Genomic DNA, 16,833 nt, shown 5'->3' with positions numbered 1-16,833 from the left:
ATCTGTGTTTATCAAAAAGCATACTGATAGCTGCCAGCGATTCCTACCTCATAGATTGTAGGATGACAGAGCTCTTGAGTCCATGTTCCATTGGCGCATTCCTCCAATCGCGCACATTTGTCGTGGCACCAGCCACACTGCACAAAGGGAGGGGCAGAGAGGCACTGGCTGCAGGACTGGAAATGCTCACAGCCCAAGCCATTCAGTGGGATCTTGGTGATCTGCAAAGAAAAGTGATAGAAAGAGCTTCCAGAAAGTTTGTTTGTTTGTTAAACGAAAACTAAATATACCAAAAATACACATGTAAATATAATTTTACAGAGCCTACGAGAGGTAACACCTATATGTGCAAATCTTATAATAATGATTATGTGACTAGAATAAAAGAAATCAAATTCCTTTCTTCCCTCTTCTGCGGGCATGTATGTGATAGAAGTTACCATGATGTCCAGTGAACACACACCAGCACTGCCATGCGATGCTAGAGGTTCTACTTAGTAGAGACGCTTTGCTCTGTGTGAGACAATGTTAAAGTAACAAGAGTATAATGAAGCATCTGGGAAGCACACTTGAGCCCCCAGGAAATTCTAAGTATGTTTTACATATCATTCTGGCATCACGATGCACCTCCTTCTCTCAGAGAAAAATGGGGTTACTGTTTGGCATCAAATTCCAATATGCATTTTAGGATTCATCTGCCTGTACTAGAGTTCTTACCTTAGGACTGTAATACTGATTCAGTCTGCTTGTTTTACTCATTGAGAAATACAGGAGAAAAGGAAAAGTATATATTATGAAGAGGATCTCCCTTAGCTGCTGTCTTCCCTAAAATAAAAATTTAACTTGACTTCACAAGATCTCTGAAATACTCGAGAGGTGAATCCAAGACAAAGAGAGAAGTCAGAAAGGCCCGCCTGGCACTGGCAGTAAATACCCACTCAGGAAGGACGGCCTTACCCTCTTCCCCGTGACCACCAATGTGTAGCCGTTTTGGTTTAATGGGTGCTCCACAATCATTTCTGGAGACACGGGGTGGGAATCCAGGCGAAAATTCACATGAGGTGTTGACGATCCCGATCGAGAAACTACAACCTGAGAAACAAAACAGAAAACACCTTTATTCCAAGAAGCTCAGTTTACATATAAGTGGGAAATGTGGATGGTAACGGTAATAATAGATTTGGAGAGCTTGTGGGTGTTTAAACTAAAGGGCCAATGGTTTATCTCATTGTAAATCAATCTGACATCTAATTTTATGCCTTGAAGACAATTCATCTGAACCCCCAAGACAGTTTTCCTATGACCTTTTAATGGTTTCTAGGGAAGGAGGTCTCCTGATCTGCCAGCATATGCAGACAAATCCTCATGACTGCACTGGGGACTGGAGGAGCCCAAGCTCTCCCCTGAACAGAAGACCTCACTTATGCTATGGGGTTTCTGGATTATTTTATTTTATTATTTTTTAAAATCTCTGTTGTTGAGAATATTACAGATGTCTACCTTTTTTCCTCCTATTGCCTCCCTCTACCTGGTTCCTGCCCTGCCCTAGGCCTTCACCACCCTATTGTCTGTGTTGTCATATACTAGTAAGATCTTTGGTTAATCTCCTCCCACCCCCCACCCCCCTACTCCCCCCTTCCCTCAGAGATTCGTCAGTCTATTCCATGTTTCCATGCCTCTGATTCTATTTTATTCACCATTAGACTTCTTGTTCATTTATTTTGATTTTTAGATTCAATTGTTGATATGTATTTATTGCCATTTTATGGTTCATATTTTTTATGTACTTCTTCCTCTTCTTAAAGAATACCCTTCAATATTTCATATAATACTGGTTTGGTGGTGATAAACTCCTTTAGTTTTAGTGGGGTTTTTTTGTTTTGTTTGTTTGTTTTGTTTGTGAAGCTCTTTAATTGACCTTCAATTCTAAATGATAGCTTGTCTGGGTAGAGTAATCTTGGTTGTAGGTCCTTGCTATTTATCACTTTGAATATTTCTTAAACTCCCTTCTAGCCTGCAAAGTTTCTGTTGAGAAATCAACTGAGAATTGTATGGGCACACCCTTGTAGGTAACTAACTGTTTTTCTCTTGCTGCTTTTAAGATTTTCTCTTTGTTTTTAACCCTTGGCATTTCAATTATGATGTGTCTTGGTGTGGGTCTCTTTAGGTTCCTCTTGCTTGAGACTTTGTGCTTTCCTGGACTTGTAACTCTATTTCTTTCACCAAGTAGGGGAAGTTTTCTGTCACTATTTCTTCAAATAGGTTTTTAACATCTTGCTCTCTCTCTTCTTCTAGCACCCCTATAATGTGAATATTGGTACACTTGAAGTTGTCCCAGAGACTCCTTACACTATCTTTGTATTTTTGAATTCTTTTTTCTTTTTGCTACTGTGATTGGGTGTTTTTTGCTTCCTCATATTCCAAATCATTGATTTGATTCTCAGAATCCTCTAATCTATTCTTAAATCCCTGTGAATTATTCTTTATTTCAGTTAGTGTATGCTTAATTTCTGACTGGTCCTTTTTCATGTCTTTGACATTCTCACTAAGATCCTTGAAAGTCTCACTAAGTCCCTTGAAGCTCTCATTAAGACCCTTGAGTAACCTTATAACCATTGTCTTGAACTCTCTATCCAGTTGTTTGCTTGCTTCCATTTCTTTCATTTGTACCATGTTTCTTTTTCTCTGCATTTTAGCTGCTTCCCTGTATTTGTTTATATGTATTAGGTAAAGTGTTATGTCTCTTGGAATTGGTAGAGTTACCTTGTATAGTATGTGTCCTGTAGAACCCAGCCTCCCTAGTGACCTGAGCTGGGCACACTAGGTGCGCCCCTGTATGGGCTGTGTGCACAGTCTTGTAGTTGAGCCTTGATTGCTGTTGCCATCACTGGGAGGATTAACCTTCAGGCTAATTGGCTGTGAGGACCAGCTGAGTCTAAAATGGAAGACCTGCTGTGCAGGAGACACCTCTATGGAGCAGGACTTGCTTCAGTGGGGTTTGGCGCTCACTGAGTCTGCCTCTTGAGTGTGTTGTTTGAGGATGTATAGAGTTGTAATCTGGTATGTGCACCAGGTACACTGGCTCTGGGGCCTCCTGGGCCTTCTGGGAGGTGTAAAGTTAGCCACTACCTGCAGCCACCTGGCAGGAGCTATAGAGAGATCTGCAGATAACTGCTACTTGTATTGGGCTAGGAAGTGCCCAGGCGAGGCCCAGCTGTGAAGCAAGGCAGGTGAGTCTTGGGCCTTTTATTGATAGTTTTGGGGCACACTGACACCAGCTGCTGCTTGTTTGAAAGATTTTAGCAAAGTCTGAAGCCTGCACCAGGACAGGCCATGCATATGGAAAAGCAGCTGCAAACAGCACGGGTGGGGTTGCACATTGGATGGGGTGGAGCCTCAGGGAATCTCCAGGGTGGAGTGAACAGTGTGGGCTATGCTGGTGGAGACTCAGATATGGCTGCCAGTCATCTCTGCCACGGGAGAAGTCCCAGTACAGGAACAATGACCCCTGTGAATTCCACCCCAAACATTCAACACTTTCAAAACATCTCCATTAAGCAGGGTGGTGATATTTGCACAGAAGTTAAATGATGGATCAAAGGTCGTTTCATCAGATTCGGAAAGGATGGAAACTATTTTTATTAATAAATTGAATGCCAAATAGGTATTTGTGACTTTTGCAGTTAAAGTAAAAAGTAGTTTAATTACCAATCCTCCCTCCCTCTGGGAGCTGGTGACAAACAGACTATCTGGACACTAGGCTTCGAAAGCTTCTATCCCAAATTATACAGATTTCAATTATCCAATTTTCCAATCTGAACTCACCACCTCTTATTTTTCCTAGCCCTTACCCTCCCCCCCTTTTTTTCACAATTTCTTGTTGCCAATTACTTCAAACTGAAAAGATTGAAAACAAACAAAACACTCTCCCATAACAAGTCAAAAACAAAACAAAACATCCGTTTCTCTTAATACCCTGACTCTGTTCTCTGCCTCATTCTGTGTTTTCCCCTTCACTGAAAATTATTCATCCCCATGAGTCTTTCTCTGAGTATTTGCATTCTGTGTCTGACTCTTGTATCTTCCATTTTATTCAGACCTGCTCAATAATGACCACCTCCTTGTACCCGTTTTTCTAATATCCTATTGCTCTCTTAAAGATCATTTCCCGTGTTTATAACAAGCAACCACTTCTTAATGACTAGGCCATCATCTTTGACTTTATCAAATATCCGAAGCCCATCCAAATATTCATTTCTCAGAAAGGATTAACTTTTCTCTCTCTTTTCCTAAAAAAGCTCTTTGCACCTCTGGAACTTGAGTAGATTGATTCAGTTAAGACTTTTTGTCTGGATAGCACCATAGATGTGGTACTCTCCTAATAGGCAACAGCCACGCATTGTGCTGAGTGCCTTAAATGGATATATATTTTTTACTCCTCACAAGAATCCTACAGGGTAGATACAATTACTTTCCATAAAGAAAATACAACAACCATGAAAGAAAATACGACAGAGACTTTTAGCTGGAAAGTATGAGTCAGGTTTACAAAGAGCTCTATGTAACGCTTAAATCCGTGTGCTTGACCTCTCCTTAAACACTTAGCCGATCCACTCTTGGAGCACCAGAGTAAACACCAATAAAACGCTTCAACTCTGAGCTCCTAAAAGCCACTCGTGAGTCAAAGCATTAAAACAAATTTCACAATCTATTTGCCTTGCTAAATACTCCTGTTTCAGTAACACTGGCTGCACAAGTAAGTGTGCCTAAGGAGAAAGAGTCCACATCTAAAAAGATGGCACAGGGGAAACTTGACCAGCACAGCTGGCCAGCTCTACTTTTGATCATCAGCTAGGATGAGTGTGGCTTCACATAGAAAAAGGGATGAACCCGAGAAGACAGGAAGAGTGGGTGGAAAGGTGAGGTGACTGTTCAGAACTTTGAGCAGAGGCCATATCACAGAGGCAAATGCCTTTTTAGTTGATCATTAGCCATTTCTCTGCAGGGCTATCTAGAGCACAAAGAATGCTTTTCTATAATTCCACACTTTCACTCATTGCCCAAATTCTAAATAATTGAGTAACCACTTTCACTCTCAAAATACCCCTGAAGCAATGTTTGCAAAATTAGGAGTTCCCTTTGGTTGGCAGAGAGGTTTCTAGGGACAAAACTAAATGTAGCATCTAAATTTAATCCTTATGAAAAATCACCGGCAATCTTAGGACAGTTAGTATGAAATAGACGACTGGAAATTATCTTTTGAGTGTCTACTGTGCTGACAACTAATCTTTAGTGTTTTGGTCTCAAAACCTTTTTCTTTAATGCTCTTGAAAATATAAGACTAATACATTTGGAGTAGGGAGGAATCTGAATTTACTTAATTGTTGTGGCTGTGGCCTCATACTATCTGGGACAGGACATGGGGAAGGAATACTAGTATATGTACATGTAAAAAAAACCTTTGTGGCAAGGTTCCAAAATTCATAAGCCTGAACAAAGTAATTTGATGGGGAAAAACAAGTTCTGTAAAGGGTAGGTAATGAGCTTCTTTTGGACCCATACTGCCAATCTCCATTAGGACATGATGAACCAAGAGACCCATTATTGACAAAATAATTTAATTAATTAATTATTTAAGAAATGTTTGTTTTTTTTTTTAAAGACTGTTAATCCAAAAGAAAATAAAAGACCACTGTGTGGTAAATGGGAACATGGGCCCCCATCCCATGCTCCAACTCCCCCTCCTACCCTGTGGTCCTTATAGTGAAGACCATCAATAAGGGGACTGTGAGACCTTGGTAGCCTGGCCAGCTTTTCAGTAAAACAACACACAACATCTCTCAAGATTTGAAAGCACGCACTCTAATTCTAAATACTCAGATTTGACGAACAAGTTCATACTCATCCTTCTTGTTTCTGCAATTTTTACACCTCAATCCTATATCTTTATTTTTACTTTCTAGATAATAGTGTCCTGATTTTGTCATTCCAGTCTCTCTCTCAATCCTCACCCAAGGATATTTTTCCATTGATTTTTAGAGAGAGTGGAATGGAGAGAGACAGAGAAACATCCATGTGAAAGCGACACATCAGTGGGTTGCCTCCCGCACATGCCCCAACCAAGGCTAGGGATTGAGCCTGCAACCCAGGTACATGCCCTTGACCAGAATGGAACCCCAGGCCCTCCAGTCCAAGGATTAACACACTATCTACTGAGCTAAACCAGCTAGGGCTCAATCTACTCTCTTAAGATACTTAGTAATGGATTCCTTTGATCATTTGTCGTCTTTTTTGAGACTTCTGTTTTCCTTTCATTGTTTTTGGAGCAGTATTCAACATTCAGACATGGATTTACTATAATTTTGTAAAAGTGTAAGTTCTGTTCTCTGTCTTGTTTTAGTAATTTGTGAGCATTACTTAGGCTGGGTAGATTCCAGGCTCTTTAGAGTTGCATTTCAGGCTGTTGTTTAAATGCAACTACACATAATAACTCTTCAATTTCTTTCCAGAGTAGTGCTTATTAGCTCAGAGTAGAGCCCCTCATTGGATACAGTCTTGTTAAAGAGGGAAATTATCAAAATAATCACTCACATGAACCTGATTTTTTTAACGCTTATTAAATTTATTGGGGTGACACTGCTTAATAAGATCATATAGGTTTCAAGTGTACATTAGTATGACACATGATCTGTATATTGCATTGTGAGCCCACCACTCAGTCAAATCATCTTCTGTCACCAAATATTTGGCTCTCTTTACCTTGTACCCTCCCCACACCCTCTTTCCTCTGCTAACCACCATACAGTTGTTTGTCTGTGTCTCTGAGTTTCAGTTTTATATCCTGGATACGAGTGAAATCATACGACTCTTAGCTTTTTTTGAAGGTCTTATTTTGCTTAGCATAATATTCTCAAGGTCCACTCATGTTGTCGCAAATGGCAGTATTTCATCCTTCCTTATGGCTGAGTAGTATTCCATAGTATATATGTAGCATATCTTCTTTATCCAGTCTCTATCAAAGAACACTTTGGTTTTCTCCATGTATTAGCTACTGTGAACAATGCCGCAATGAACATAGGGGTGCATATATCTTTGCGAATAAATGTTTTAGAATTTTTCGGGTAGACACCAGAAGAGGGATGGCTGGGTCATGTGGTAATTCCATTTTTAGTTTTTTGAGGAAACAGCATATTATTTTCCATAGTGGCTGTACCAGTTTACATTCCCAACGGCAGTGAATAAGGGTTCCTTTTCCTCCACAACCTCTCCAACACTTGTTATGACCTGTCTTGTTAATAATAGCCGATCTAACAGGAGTGAGGAGGTATCTCATTGTAGTTTTGATTTGTATTTCCCTAAAAGCTAGTGAATGTGAACATCTTTTCATACTGCTGGCCATTTGTACGTCTTCTTGAGAGAGGTGACAGGTCCTCTACCCGTTTTTTAATTGGGTTGTGTATTTGGTAATGAGTTGTATGAGTTCTTTATATATTTTGGATATTAACCCCTGTCTGAGCTGTTGTTTGCAAATAACATTTCCCATTTGGTTGGTGGCCTTTTTCTTTTGTTGTTGGTTTCTTCTGCTGTACTTCACTTGCCTTTGGGGTCAAATTCATAAAATGCTCTCTAAAACCAAGGCCCATAACTTTAGTACCTGTGTTTAATTTGGATTTTCAAGGCCTGGCTTCTCATGCTTCCTGCTTCTGGCCTGTTGCAGTGGACTGTTTGTGTCCCTCCAAAGTTCAGATGTTGAAATCCTAACCCACATATGATGGTATTCGGAGGTGAGGCCTTTGGGAGGTGCTAGGACATGGATAACATTAGTGACCTTATATTGGTAAAGGGACCTCAGAGAGTTCTCTTGCCCTCAGCAAAAAGTTGGCTATCTAAGAACCAGGAAATAGGCCTTCACCAGATACCAAATCTGCTGGTACTTTGCTCGTGGAATTCCAGACTCCAGAACTGTGACAAATAAATTTTTGCTGTTAAAGCCACCCCATCTATGGTAATTTACTATAGCAGCCTGAACTGACCAAGACACCTGCTTTAGGTTTACTATTTTCTTCAGTATTTGAGATAAATTGGTATTTGGTTAGAAAAAAATAGTTATGAAGAATAGATTAACTTTATAGAAAAAGTGAAACGAGAAGTAGAAACCGCTGATTGGTACTGACAGCTCAAAATTAGTAGTGTAAGACAAAGTACCAGATGGCAAAAGTTGAATGGAGCTTTATTCTATTCTTTCCTTCACTCTTTTTGGAACATGGGCTCAAGTGTTCCTATATTAACTTGATACTACAAAGGGAAGGTATACATAAAAAGCAAAATGATTTTCCTTACTATTAAAATACTGATGTGTGTGCATTTCAACTTTTTGAAGTGAGTAGAAATGAGTCAAAACCAGACTAAGCCCTTTGTAAAAAACAAACAAAAAATCTAAAAACAAAATAAGCTAGTAAATTTGTAACAATGTTAAAATACTTTCAAATCAATATTCCAAATACAATGATTGTAGAATTATCCAACCAATACATGGAGTATATTTGTTTCTGAATTTAAGAAGTGATAAAAGCTCAAAACCCTACTGGTAGATATATTTCATGTCTTAAAATGTCTCTCTACTCTTCTAATAAAGCACTCAAACAAGGAATCCCAGTTATTCCATGCTACCCAAAACAAACAAACTTTAGTGTTTTCCCTTGGTTTCAAATATTTATGATGTTTTTAAAAGATAAATGCACTTTAAGAGTATATATTAATTCATTTAAGGAGATTATGCATGAACTGGGCTTACTTTTTAGTTATGGACATATTCTGAAACTATTTATTCATAATAGGTTCTTTCTTTCACAAAAGAAATTCTAGAACTCATGAGTATATTTTCTTTTAAAGAAATATATTAAACCTAACAGTGTTTAGGGATATAAAAAATCAATAATGTGCCATTAAAAAAAGACAAATGATATTTTTATCTGAGCATTTTATAAAGGAGATGCAAAAGTCAGCAATCCTTCGAGAAATGTCATTTAAGCTTAAGCTTTATTTGGCCCTGTCTCTTGCCGGATGCTTTTTTACAGCATTGATGAATTGATGATCTGTGTCTACATACTTTAAAACAGCCATAATCCCAAACATAATATATACCACAGGTTTCCAACACTAAGCATCGACATGCCTTGATGGTGGCACAGGAACTGAAGGAATTTGAAACAGGAGGTCAATAACTGGATTGATTCTCCTTACTGGAAATGAGTAATTATTCTCAAGTTCACTGATTACTAATGCAATCATTTAAGTAACGGTCATAAGTCATGATCACAGGCTAAGGATGTCTTTTCAGGTGATCCCTACCTTTCAGTTTTCTGCTAAAGACCCAACTAGTCCGGTTAAGAGGCACAAGAGAAAAGGGCTAGTGAGTGGTAACAGCATTAAAACACTGGGGAGAGGAAAAAGGGGATTGGAGAAGCACGAGGAGAAAGCCAAAGGGCCTAACGACAACTGTGACAGTGCCCAGGCACGGCCACTGTATGCAGGAAAGGTAGCTGCCCTGTGGGTGGAGCTGAGCTTGAAACAAGTCATGAAAGGGACTCCCCACCCCCAAGCCATTCCTGAGCCACTCACTCTCCCTGGCCTGACAGTCATGCACAAATATTTTAATAGCAATGCCTTGCATCTAGAGATTAAAGGCCTTATACAAGTGCTGTAAAAAACAAATCAAACAAGCATTGTTTTTGGATGTAGATTAGACGAGGAGCTCAGAAGGGGAGACATGGGCAATCCCTGTGATTAGTCCTGTGATCTTCATGAGTATCCCTCTTCCCTCTCCCACGTAGCTCTGCACACTGCGCTCATGTTCCTGAGCCTTGTTCTTGTCTAAGTCCCTTCCCCCTCCAAATTCTGTGGGCAGGCACAGACTCATTGTTTATTTATGCTATCTTGAATATTGCTCATCATATTATTTTACTTCATAGCATCCCAAGAGAGTGATCACACAAATGAAAACTGTTTTTGAAGTCTATACTGACATGGCTCTACAGACAGACTCAAATAGATGTGCACATCAGTATATTCAGACATAGTTGCACCTGTACGAGATAAGATACGCATGCTTAAATGTTAGAAACATGTAAAAAATGTCTTCTCTGCCGTACACATAATATTGTTAGCTAAACAATATAATTCTTTCTAATTAAATAACCACTGTGAAATACCTGATTCACTTTGCACCCGACAGCTGGGGCTGGAGCTTGTGTTCCCAGCCAGGGCCGAACATAAGCACAATAGGAGAGGCAGAAACAGCTGCAAACTCTTGGAAGAAAACATTTGTAAAGCAGCTTTGCCTTTAGGCTTCGGGGTAGGAAGGAAGTAAAATCATTTTTCTGTTCCTTTTTATGGGTGGCAGCTGTTTTTGGAAAAAAAAATTACGTCCATTCCATTTCGTAACAGAGACTCTATAGTATTACTAAAACCTGAGTTGCAGAAAGTGAGGCCTGGCCACAGATTTAGCACATTAGCGCAGTCAAAACATTTACAGAACTTGGCCAGCAGCTCGATGAAGCTGGAAGGTCCCCTGGTCTTGGCGGCACTACGGACTCCTCCCCTAACGTTATTTGCTGTAAACAAACTGGATTTCAATGATATTGACTGTTTGATCCTTCCAGTGTTTTAGGTTTTATTTAAATAAAAATTTAATGTAGTGAAAATCTCTTAGGCAAGTGTTAGAGAAACAGATCCTCTGTGGATGTCAGTAGTCCTTTGTCTTATGTCTTTCTAGTCTTGGTATCAGGTACATGTTTGTATCTCCCCTACCAAAATGTTAGCTCCATAAAGGCAGGTTCTGTGTCACCGCTTTCTTTGCTTTGCTTATTTGCCTAGGAAAGCAAAGTTAGTAAGCTCCTGATACATATTTGATGAATTAAGAGCCACCGGTTTTGTGTGTGTGTGTGTTTTTAAAATCAGTGATATCAGTACTTTATATACATTAGTTTCTACTTGTTTGCTTCTTTTTATTTCTAATGTGTTGGATGTAGAGATAATGGGCTTCTCTTATGAAAATGCTGGGAGGTAAGAATAAAATATTTGGCACAGCATTTCTGTTATAATGAGCCTGACGATGCATGACATATCACTTGGGTGGTGGAATCTGTTACAGCAGAATTTCCCAGTTGTTAAAGCAACCTATCTAAAAATGGGATTTTATTAGATCTTTAGAAACTGGAAATAGTCCAGGAAGCTTTTGAGGTAAAAGAGTGTCAGACCTAAAAGTGTCTGTGGAAAGTTTGTTAATACGAAACTGGATTGGGGAGTCATAGACAATCTAGAAAAAAAGAAAAGCAGAAAGAAAGATAAAGGAAAGCAAATGAACATAGTGAACACATTAGGAATTCAATAGATGTTAGCTTCTTTCATCCTCCTTCAATTTTTTTGGAATTCCATAGAATAAAATCAATGTTAACTAAAAGAAAACAAAACAAGCACAACATAATATCACACATTTTACAAGGATCACAGGTAAGACCATATTTCAAATACTTGTTTGTGTGGGACAGGACTGGGCATCCCTCCTTCAGATTTTGCGGCATTAGGGAGAGAATTAAATGGTCTGCGGTGGGTAAATAAAAACACTAGGCTGGGAGAGAGGGAGGAGGGGGATGGAACAGTGTATAGTGGGGCCTTGACTTACGAGTGTCCCGACTAAGGAGGTTTTTGAGATACCAGCTGTCTCTCCGCTGATTTTTTGCATTGAGTTGATAGAGTAATTTGAGTTAACGAGCTCCTTAACGAGCTCGGTCTCGGAACGAATTAAACTTGTAAGTCAGGGCCCCACTGTACTTAACTGCGAAGCAATGGGAGGAGGGGATTCTAAGTGTGGGACTATTTAGATAAGAGGATCTGTATGATTCGCTTTGAGCTAGGAAGGCTTTATTTACAAGTTTTATAACTTTGAAAAATTCCATCGTGCCCACTAGTACAAGAAAAACACAAATTAAAATATGGCAATGACCAATATCCAGACTGCAATAAAGACAGTGGTAATTTTTGAAAACTTTTTATAATAGAATATAGACAGAGGATGTACAGAGGAGCAAGCCATAGGAAAACATCATCTTCTTCAATTGGTTTGCTAGACATCATGGTCTGAGTAGGATCTTAATTATACCAGATAATTATGAAAAAAGCATCTTTCTTTAAGAGAAATAGAGAGTCAGCATTTCCATACATGCCATTGTTATTCTGCATTAATTAAGAATCTAATAAGGAACTCATGTTGAAATCATTATGCAGTAACTATTAAAGCAGTAAAACAGCACACACAAGAGCATTTTAATTTCTGCAAGGCACTATGATTCTTGTATCTAGGAAACATAACTTCTGAAACGTGAACTTTTATTGTATGGAAATACTGTTGCTATCCATTAAAGCATTTCTTTAAAAAAAAAAAACCCACAGATTTTTCTCCCTCAGTATCTAAACTTCTTTGTGTCTGACCCCCATCATTTTGCAGAAATCAGGAGAGTTGAAGTTACAATGGGATTTTGATGACAACTCCCCTCCTAACTGCTGCCAATATTTCTCAATGATGTGAATGTTTCTTCTCATGGAGACACACGGTACACACAATAGCGCTCCTTTGATCCTTAGCTTCCCTTGAAAGAGGAAAACATCGCCTGGAAGCACTGTAATTGTTTCGTTTTATTTTCCAATCATGTGATAGAAATCATGAATGGAAAAGAAAAAAAAAACAGCCACCAAACCATTCTGGGCAAAGAAATGAAAAGCAACCGCATTTAAACCGGAAGCTTCGCGAATTTAACAAAAATAGGCCAATACACTTCATAAAAAGTGGACCAGCCTTCATTGTTTTGCTGTCAGTCGGTGTCTCTAGTTTCCACTATGATATTCATTTTAGAATGTTTGCAAATACCTTATTGCAAAAACCAAATTAATGGTATAATACCAGATAAAGCAGACGCAGCCCCCCTCAGAAAGCATTTACCTGCATGAAGCGGCCTTCTGAGGTCCCCAGGTTAGCGATGGTGAGCTCCCCTTTAATGAAGGTGGATATGGATGTTAAGAGGACTTGGTTGAATTGGCCCATGAATAAGTCGACGCGCTGCAAAGCTGTAGTAAACTCCGTTCGATATTCATCACTGTGCACTTCACAGCCTGATGAATTTCTCAAAAGTGTCTGGAATAAAATATGATCATAGAATTAACATGAGTCCAGCTGAGAGTGAGCTATTAAGAAACTTTTCAGTACGTCTTTTCAGAGCCTGGAGGGGAATGGTGAGGAGAACTGTGCAAATAGGCCCAGATAGGCAGAAATATTTCCAGTGACCTGAATGGCTCCAGGACCGTGAGGCCTGTTGCATGTGCACATACTCTGAACTGGGGGCACACTTTACTATCACAGTGTTACCATGGTTCATTATGTGCATAAAGATGAAACCTAGCTGGTATATTTAAAGAAAAATAAAACTGTAAATGTCTCAGTCCTTGACCTAAAGGTAATGCTTCTAGCAGGCAAGTCTAATGAGATGAACTTCGACTGGAATAGTAATAAATGTTGGAGTCATACTTGGACACTATATTTTATTCAAGTTTTTTCTTTTAATTCTCACCAGAGGATATGTTTGATTTTAGGAAGAGGAAGGCAGGGTGAGGGAGGAAGCGGGTGGGGGGGGGGGCGGGGGGGGGGGAAGAAGGGAGGGAAAGAGAGAGGGAGGGAGAGAGAGAGAGAGATTAATTGGTGGCCTCCTGTATGCACCCCATCTGGGGATTGAACCTGCAACCTTTTTGGTGTACAGGATGATGCCCCAGTCAACGTATAATGCATAATGTATAAAGTATAATGTCCCGAGCCGCCCAGCGATGGCGGGACATTATACTTTAAAATGTGTGCCTTTGTGCATCTGTGTGCAGTGAGGTGGCGCAAAATGATGGTTGATAGATAATTCATGGAAGGCAGCACAGCATAGACCCCAGTGCCTGCATCAAACCCTGGTCCCTAATGCCTGTTTACTTTATGTAGTCCCTACAGCCTCTCTGTGTTTGTGAAATTCATGTCATCTCCATTTCAGTTCCCCCAGCTGTAAAACTGAGGGAATTATAGAAATGTGCCTACCTTAGAGAACTGTTGTGAAGATTAAATGAGCTAGTTTATAAAAGTCCTTTACAGTAGAAGCCAGCATGCAGAAAACCCACTTACATATTTGTCATCATTATAGTGAAAGGCTCAAAACATGCAAATGCTGTACATCGAATGCCTCAGTAACCAGCTTACTGAAAGGCAATTACCGCTCAACCAGGTATTTATCCTTCAGGTTCAACTTCAAACGGAAGGATTCAAAAAAACACTGTCCAGTAATACGTGACAAGTAAGAGCTCCCTTCTCTTCAACACTTCAGTCTCCTGTTTTCCTCCTACTTTTCAGGCTGCAGCATTTATGTCTCCTTTGCAGGAAAACCCATGCCTGGCTATCAATGTTGGGGTTTCTCAAGGCTCCATCTTAGGGCTGCTCTTCCACTCACTCCTCATACTCTCCCCCAGGCTCTCAGTCTCTCCTGTGACAGCTATTGCTATTTAGTTGACACCTGTGTACCTCCAGATTACCCCTCTGCTCTGAGCTGACTGTGCATAAATCGCACCATGAAATCTGCACTCAGACAGCTCAAAGACCTAAGCTAAACACGGCTAGTGTAGAAAACACAGTCTTCCCCATGCCTACTCTTATGATATAATGCACCCCAGTGAATGGCTCTACCATTACTCCAGGTGCACAAGTCAGAAACCAAAGGGTCATCCCTGATTCTTCCCCATGTACAGTTCATTACCAATTCCAATCAACAGTCCTTTCTAAAGATCTCCTGGGTCCATCCAGTTTTCTCTATCTCCACCACATCAACCTTCATCCAAGCCCTCCCTCCATCCCCCCACCCTCTCCTGGGCTTCCTAACTGGACCTGCCACACCAGTCTTACCCAATTGCTTTCCAGATCCAGTCTCTACATTGCAACCACATTTTCTTCTTACAACGTAAGTCTTATCATATAACTCTGTTTAAAACACTTAAAAATGTCTCCTTATTGCTCTTAGGTGAAGGACACAATTTTTGTGATCTCTTGGGCCCTGACTCATCTGAATCCTATCCAACATCTGCACATTTACCCTGCAATGTGCTACCCTTTGCTCTCTGTGCTTCAGCAAGCTGACCTTCTTTCAGTTTTCCACATATGCCATGTGTCCTCCCGTTACAGGGCCTTTGCACATGCTGTTCCCTCTGCCTGAAGCCCTCCTTCCACCTCCATGCACTCTGCTAACGGCTATGCCTCCTTCAGATCCCAGCTGGTCATCATTTACTCAGCAGGCCTTCCCTGATCCCAGTACCTAGGTCACATTCTTCTATTTTGGTTATATGATTGATGTGAGGCTTCTCTAGGTGGCTCTCTGGGATTAGGGACCTGTTTGTTCACCACTGTACTTGCTTATAATAGATGAAATACCTCATACAGTAAATCTTCAGTGAATATTAATCAAATGAACAAGTAACTGAATCAGTTATGGGTAGATGGGGAATGAGCGTGGAGATATGAACCAATATTATCAAAGCTTTTTTTTTAAAGGAATATAGGCAGTTAAGAGTTTATAAGGGATAAATAGAATGTCTGACTCCTAACTATCCTGACAAGATAATTTCGAATTGGTAAATTTGGGGCAGATAACTAGGGAGCAGGAGGATGTATTAAGGAAAATGAAGGTTAACTTGGAAGAAAAAGAGGGGAAAAAAAGTTCATTCTTACACATCTTTGTATTTTGCTATATAAATCCTGGAAAATTATTTGAAGATTAGAAATTCTCTATTATTATCCCATTATATTTATAATAACCAGAAAATTGTCATTATATTTCAAACCAACTTAGTGTTCAAGAACAAATTGAAATAAAAAACTTCATTATCCTTATATAAAATCACCTTACTCCTTAAGGTCAAATTTCTGTTACATGGAATGTGAAATTCTTATATCTACTCTCTTTTACTGCTTAAAAATCACCCACAATACTATTTTATGTAAGCAACAACTATGTCTTCATTTTAAATAGTGACAAATTAGCAAACAGAGTCTCTGAGATGCTAAACCTACTGACTCATAATTAATGAAATGTTTTAGCTCTAGACATGCATTTTAATACATTAGTGAATGCTATTTAATTAGAAGCTTTTCTTCACTAAAGTACTATAGATTACTCTGAGGCGTAGCAGACAACTGAGATGTACCAGCAATTCAATAGTAACCGATTAACTGGTAATTAAGTTTCCATTGGTGATCAATCATCCATTTTGCAGAGACAGCTAGAATCGAGGGGACCTGCTTAAAGGAGCAAATACCAGTTTTAAATTGAAGGCCATTTCAAGTATTCCATTATAGAGGTGACTACTCTTCAGGGTCAGCTTCTGTGCTTCTTTTGTCCTTCTCTTGCTTGACCTTACTCCTTTTTTTCTTTAATGAGGTGGCATCCTGGAAACCTTAAACCCTCAAAGTCCAGTGCTGGTGGAGTTATGAATTCACTGGGATGTAAAACAGCTTGCCGTGAATGGAGTAGAGTCTTTGACTGTAAACTAGTAACAGCCTTCTATCAACAAGAGGCCAGAAATTGTCTTATTCATTTTTTATCCCTACTATGTTTTGTGCCCAGCACAGTCTGTATTGGTAACAGCTCGCTGAAAAATTAATGTATCTGCAAAGTGACCAGACATATAGCCCGCGTGCCTCCCCAGCTTGCTTTGTGGTCTGCCTTTCTGAACGGGGTGAGCAGGAGAACGGAGGTGAGCTGG

General features: G+C 39.7%; 1 protein-coding gene across 1 annotated transcript in view; it reads right to left on the bottom strand.

Moving 5' to 3' along the window:
* Positions 1-16,833, bottom strand: part of MET (MET proto-oncogene, receptor tyrosine kinase) — a 139,270-nt gene that overhangs the window by 50,214 nt on the left and 72,223 nt on the right. Inside the window, exons 3-5 of the mRNA XM_070423765.1 lie at positions 12,998-13,189; positions 958-1,092; positions 48-221 (exon numbers count right to left, since the gene is read on the bottom strand). Of these exons, the coding sequence (XP_070279866.1) occupies positions 48-221; positions 958-1,092; positions 12,998-13,189 (501 nt within the window). The remainder of the gene's footprint in view (positions 1-47; positions 222-957; positions 1,093-12,997; positions 13,190-16,833) is intronic.

Source organism: Myotis yumanensis, unplaced genomic scaffold (genome assembly GCF_028538775.1).
Source record: "Myotis yumanensis isolate MYYU_CA2020_CCGP unplaced genomic scaffold, mMyoYum1.0.hap1 SCAF_9, whole genome shotgun sequence".
Classification (NCBI taxonomy): Eukaryota; Metazoa; Chordata; class Mammalia; order Chiroptera; family Vespertilionidae; genus Myotis; species Myotis yumanensis.
Note: the sequence above shows the minus strand (reverse complement) of the source record. Positions and strands in the feature narration are given on the sequence as shown.